The sequence below is a fragment of the Phoca vitulina genome, unplaced genomic scaffold, assembly GCF_004348235.1.
Source record: "Phoca vitulina isolate PV1807 unplaced genomic scaffold, GSC_HSeal_1.0 scaffold1033, whole genome shotgun sequence".
Lineage (NCBI taxonomy): Eukaryota > Metazoa > Chordata > Mammalia > Carnivora > Phocidae > Phoca > Phoca vitulina.
Window position 1 is genome coordinate 4,145 of NW_022590720.1, and position 6,491 is coordinate 10,635.

General features: G+C 47.1%; 1 protein-coding gene across 1 annotated transcript; it reads left to right on the forward strand.

Moving 5' to 3' along the window:
- Positions 1-5,448: 5,448 nt before the first annotated feature.
- On the forward strand, positions 5,449-6,482 carry LOC116629463 (olfactory receptor-like protein OLF4; the record flags this gene model as incomplete). The annotated part of the gene is made up of 2 exons (XM_032399749.1): positions 5,449-5,544; positions 5,805-6,482. Coding segments are annotated over exons 1-2 (774 nt in total), but the record flags the coding sequence as incomplete, so codon positions are not given.
- Between the last annotated feature and the right edge of the window lie 9 nt (positions 6,483-6,491).

Sequence of the window (6,491 nt, forward strand, 5' to 3'; positions counted from 1 at the left end):
CACTCCAGCCTCCCACTCTTGATTTCCCCTCAAGTCAGGATCTCTGGCCGGTGAGAGCAAGCCCTGTGTCAGGGTCCATCCACAACCCCGAGTCAGCTTCTCTCCTCCCTCTCCCTCTAGTCCTCCCTCTGCTCCCTTCTCTCTTGCTCTTTCACTCTCTCTCTCTTTCTCTCTCTCTCTAAGATAAATAAATAAATCTTTTTTTTTAAATGCTAAGGAGTATTTATAAGGAACTCAATCTCATAATTAATCACTGAAATATAAAAATCAAACCATCAGGAGATGAGCCCCAAACCACACACAAAGCAACATGACCACAGTAGAAAAGGCTGAAACCACCAAGAGTCACCCAGGATGTGGTCCAACGAGCACTCTCACACATTGCTGGTACAAGTGCAATTTGGGACAATCTCCTTGGAGGTCAGTTTCACAATGTGTACCAAACTGAAGGACATGGACATCTTGGAACCCAGCGTATGGGTATGTGCACAACAGAAAGGAATGCATGTGCACACCAAGACTCAGGTGCCAGAATGATCACCCCAGTATTATTCCTAATAGCCAAAGAGCCAGCTATGCCTTCCACAGCAGACTGCACGAGTAATCTGTGGTGTTGTCCTACAATGAAGCAACTCACAGCAATGGTAATGGACACACTGCCACTATGCACACCTATCTAGATTAATCTCACATAAGTAAAAATAGCAAACAAAAGGAGCCAGAGAAAAGAATACACAGTGGATGAGTGCATTTACTTAAAGTTCAGAAACAGGCAAAGCTAAAAGAAACTGTTAAAAGAAGATAGGGATTATTTCACTTCCAGAAGGAGAGAAAAGTCATGATTAGCAGGACACACAAAACGAGCTTCAGACGTGCTGGCCATGTTTGACTTCTAAATCTGGGAAGTCATACAGAGGTGATTGGTTTCTAATATTTCCTTGAGGGGTAGTATTGTGTTTTGCACAGTTTTCTGTATGTCTTACCCTGCAAGGATTAATTTTTTAAAATACACACCTTGATTACTACTACATAGGCACCAGGATATCTATCTACATTTCTAACATACAAAAATCTCTCATGAGAGAAGGATTTGCTGTACGTTACCAGTGAACTCATTGAACAGCGAACCATGATCTGAATTTACACAAGGGTATTGAGCAATGTGCCTTTGTATGTACTCAGTGTGAACACACATTTCTTCTGTTGTGGAAATAGTATGTGTTTGTGTCCCCAGGACCCTCCGAGAGAATCACAGACAACATACATACACAGTAATACCAAACCCACAATGTCTGAAATCAGAACTTTGGGAGGCTATAGGGGTACATAAGGAGGGGTTGTGACCTGTATGAGACAATACTAAACATGAACACCCTTCGGTTACATGCATCCACCCACATGACTAAGTGTGAAAGAAAAATGCTGAACAATACAAGCAATTCACAGAAGAACATAAAAAGCATAATTCCGTTCACATAAAGAAAACAGGCACATTTAGAGTAAACTATACAGTGTATCATCTATGCATGGGGGTTATCAAACTGAACACTGATACAGAGGGCAGGGAGCTAGCAAGGAAAGAGACAGGCCACTCCCATTGGTAGGCAGCAGTGTTAATAAGCAAGGGAACTCACCCACAGGGCATGTCTTGTCTTGGGCACCCCAGGACAAGAAGATAGGCACACCTGCCCAGCAGAATCATAGAAGTTTAGCTACAGAGAGGCCTCATAGGGGTTCAGTCACTTTGTCTTCCAGAGGGTCTCGAAGGCACATCGCTCAATCAGGGCTGCGTGCTTGAAAATGGCGCCCACTGTGGGAACAGTGGGCAGAGCTACATTCTGAAGACAGGGGAGGGGGTGGGGAGTCTCCCATTGCCTGGGGCCAATTCATGGATCAACTGGTGATCACATCTTCTCCAGGACCTCCCCCACCGTGCATATGTGGCAAAACTACAAAGAACAGCAAGAAATGATACACAATGTTCACAACGGTGATTTCCTCAAAAAGGGGGAGGAAAGGATATGAGTGAAAATAGGTCCACACAGGGCTTCTACAGGATTCAACTATTTAAGCTGAGTGCTGGGAGAATGGGCATTCATTATATTATCATTCCTTCAATAGCAAATGTATGTTTTATAAACTTTTTTGTATGTAAGACACAATTACAACAAAAAATAAATAAATTCAGAGATTGGGGCACCTGGGTGGCACCTGCAGTTGGGGGTCCAACTGTTGGATTTGGTTCTGGTCCTGATCTCAGGGTTATGAGATCCAGCCCAGCATGGGACTCAGTGCATAGCATAGAGTCAGCTTGGGATTCTTTCTCCCTCTCCCTCTGTTCCTCCCACCCATGCTCTCTCCCACTAAAAATGAATAAATAAATCTTTAAAAAGAAATTCAGAGATTGCACCCCGAGCATTATACAGAGTCTACATTGGTTCGTATCTCTGGTCACTGGGGTCATAGAAAATAGGAATATTCCCTCTATTACATGACATTTGAACTGTTGGTCATATTCTCGATCTATAATTTTTTGAAGATTTTATTTATTTATTTGAGAGAGACCACGAGTGGGTGGATGAGCAGAGGAAGAGGGTCAAGCAAACTCTGTGCCAAACTCAGACCCCAATAATGGGCCGATACCAGGACCCCAAGGTCATGACCTGGGCCAAAATCAAGAGTCAGACACTCAACCACCTGAGCCACCCAGGCACCCCTGCTCCTGATCTGTTTTATCTTCAATTTTTTTCCTTTATTCTAGGATTGACTGTATTTCATCCATGGGGATTGGGCTCTAATTAGAAAGGGGGACTCTATGATAGAGACAGGCCCTGTTCAGGAGCAGGCCAGGAGGATGCATCCAAGCAGCACCTCACCCAGGGGAAAACCAGGAGTCCCCGCAGGGATCCCAGCCGTGGTCATGGTATTATCACTGACACTTCTGGGACTCAGGGGGCCCTGAGGCAGAGGGGCGAGCTGGGAGGTTGGACAATTGCCCCATCTGGGCTCTCACTAGGAGATTTGGGAACGGGTCCCAGGAGACACTGCCTGTGAAAAGTCAGCAGCGCCTGTGCCTGAGATACCACCAAAGACCCGAGTCTTTAGTCTGTGCTGCTCCTACAGACAGGGAAGGGCTCTGGGACTCTAGCCATGTCTTCTCTAGCAAACCCGATCTCCTTCCTGGAAGTGTCAGAGACTGAGGCTGGCCAACTTGTCCAGGTAAGAACTGAGGCATATGGATGGGGAGAGAGCAGTCTACCTTAACCCCTTATAAGAACGCTTGCGCGCATGCACACACACACACACACACACACACAGCAACTGACCTTCTCCTTTTGCTTTTTCCCTTTCTATCCTACATCCCCATCTGCCAATCAATTTCTGGCTCTTCAGATCACTAGGAGGGCCACCTACCGCTGGGGTTCTTCATGTGCCTGACAGTCCAGGCTGAAGGCACTGAAGAGAATGGGCTTCAGACTACCCTTCCCGCAGCCCCATCTGTGTCCTGGACTAAGCACACCTCCCTCTCAGTTCACTTGGGCAGGTGTGGTTCCAGAATCTCTCTCAGCCACCACACCAAGTCAGTACCAGTAACTGAGTCCTCTACATCCAGTTAGAGTTTACCAAACTTGTCCATACCCTCTCTTCTTCTAAAAACTTGAGCCAGCAAATAACTATTCCAGATAGACTCACGGATTCCCATTCTTCCATTAATAACCAGGGGCTGGGGGGGCCCTGATGATTCTGTGATTTGACCAAGTTTATGCCAAAACACCAAAGGCTCTGCCATTGATAGTTCTGAGTAGAGACAGAACCCTGCAGAGGCGGTGCTGCTGACGGTGAAGATGGTGGTGGTGGCTTCTGTGGTTCACACCTCACAACTGACAAGCCCAAGCTGCAGGCACAGCCCAGAACACCACAACCACCAAGCACCGTCACTTGATCAAAAACAGCAATAACATGGGGGCGCCTGGGTGGCTCAGTCGTTAAGCGTCTGCCTTCGGCTCAGGTCATGAGCCCAGAGTCCTGGGATCGAGCCCTGCATCAGGCTCCCTGCTCCGTGGGAAGCCTTCTTCTCCCTCTCCCACTCCCCCTGCTTGTGTTCCTCCTCTCGCTGTGTCTCTCTCTGTCAAATAAATAAAATCTTAAAAAAAAAAAAACAGTAATAACAATACTAGACCCTATTTATTGAGCACTTACTGGGTGCCAGCCTTGGTCTAAATATTATACAGTCATTTTTTAACCCAGTGTAATCTTCATAACCACTGGATTCGGTAAACTCGGGTAGTATTCCATTTGAAAAGATGTTGACGCTAAAGCCAAAAAGTGTTCAGCAACTTTCCAAAATCACATCAAGATTAAGAGTGGGAATGCTTGGAGGCTCAGTCTGTTGGGCATCCGACTCTTGATTTTGCTTCGGGTCTGATCTCCGGTCCTCAGAGAGAGCCCTGCATTGGGCTCCTCCTCTGCGGGGAGTCTGCTGGAGATTCTCCTTCTCCCTCTGTCTCCCTCACTCCCCACTCGCTCACTCATTCTCTCTCTCGCTCTCTAAAATAAATAAATCTTAAAAAAAAAAAACAAGTAAAGAGTGGGGAGATTCTGTCTGACTCCCAAAGGTATATTATGTTTTTATAACAACCCTAAACAAACATGACATGAAGCCACTGACCATTCATCATAATCACCTTTGCTTCTCCACACCAACAAACAGGATCATGGGAATTTCTCATCTTGATTGCACATCATGGTTGATAAAGAAACTTCAAGAGTTTCCAGCCTTTAGTCCCCTCAATACACCTATCAGATAAGGCTAGTATCTGTATCTTACAGAGAAGAAAAGATACAGGGAGAAAGGGAGAAAACCTGTCCCCGAGTTTAAAAGGCATGTGAGGAACAGAGCTGTAAAGCAGGGCATCTGATGTTTTTCCACTGTATCGTGTGTCCCTGCTTCACATTTCAGCAACTGTGACCAACAATGACAGGAGCGTCACCACCCTTGAGAGTAGCCGGCCCTCCATACGTGTTATATCAGTCATAACGCCCATGACTCCATGAAGGTGCTGCTCATGGTCCAAATGAGGAAACACACATTCAGAGTTAAGTAGCTGACCAAGGTCAGACCGAGAAAAGAAGCAGAGAGAAGCTTCCCATCATGTCTCCAGGACGCCAAAGCCCAGAAAATAAAAAGATGTTGGTGGTGAGTTTGATGATGACAACGAAAATGATGTGCCCTTAATGATAGAGCACATCTCAGTTTCCAACGTTCTCATGTCCACACTGACTCAGTGGAGTGGTCCTCTAAGGCAAAGGGCACCAGAAACCCCACTACACCTAGAGACCCCTGGTCTGCACTGGCTCCTCTCTGGAAAAACTTCTCCTCCTCCATCTCCCTCAGGATGCACTCACACACTCACACGCATACACACGGTGCCCACGAAATCCTAGTAGATGTATGACCCCAAAATGACCTCCAAAAGAGAGGAGACTAAACCTGCTGTTCTAAGTCTTTTAGAAAGGGAACTAAATTTGAAGAAGTCCTTTCAGGTGAATCCCAGTTCAGTGTCACTCAGACAACCCATGCCAAAACCTTGCTACATGACAGGAATCTAGAACCCAAACTACAGCTCACCCTGATGCCTCATTATCACAGTCCACATGTTTACAAACCCACAGTTTCAACTGCTAGTGAATCTCAGTGACTTTTTCAAGGAATAGAGAAAAACAGACCAAAGCCCTCGCAGTCTCTACTATTCAGAGCCTACCTTTACTTAAGCAAAATTCTCCTCCAATTTCTCTACTTTAAGGCAATCAGAAACCACACCAGCATCGCTGATTTCCTGCTCCTGGGCTTCTCTGAACACCCAGAGCAGCTGCCTCTCCTGTTTGGGCTCTTCCTAGGCATGTACGTGGTGACCGTGTTGGGGAACCTGCTCATCATCCTGGCCATAGTTGCTGACCAGCACCTCCACACCCCCATGTACTTCTTCCTGGCCAACCTGTCCCTCATCGATACCTGCCTCTCCTGCACCATTGTCCCCAAGGTGCTGGTGAACATCCTCACACAACACCGTATCATCTCCCACACTGGGTGCCTCGTGCAGATGTACTTCTTCACGGCACTGGCCCTGCTAGATGACTTCCTGCTGGCCGTGATGGCATATGACCGCTACGTGGCCATCTGTCTTCCTCTCCACTACACCACAATCATGTGTCCCCAACGCTGCCTGCTGCTGGTCGCCGCATCCTGGCTCTGCGCCCACCTCCTGGCCTTCTCCCTCACCCTCCTCATGTCTCAGTTCTCCTTCTGTGCCTCCCATTCCATCCCACACTTTTTCTGTGACCTTCTCCCTCTCCTCAAACTTGCCTGCTCAGACACCCAGATCTTTCAGGTCATGATGTTTGCTGAAGCAGCCCTCTCGGGCGTGGTCCCTCTCACCTGTGTCCTGGTCTCTTATGCCCACATCATGCACACCATCCTCAGGGTCCCCTCG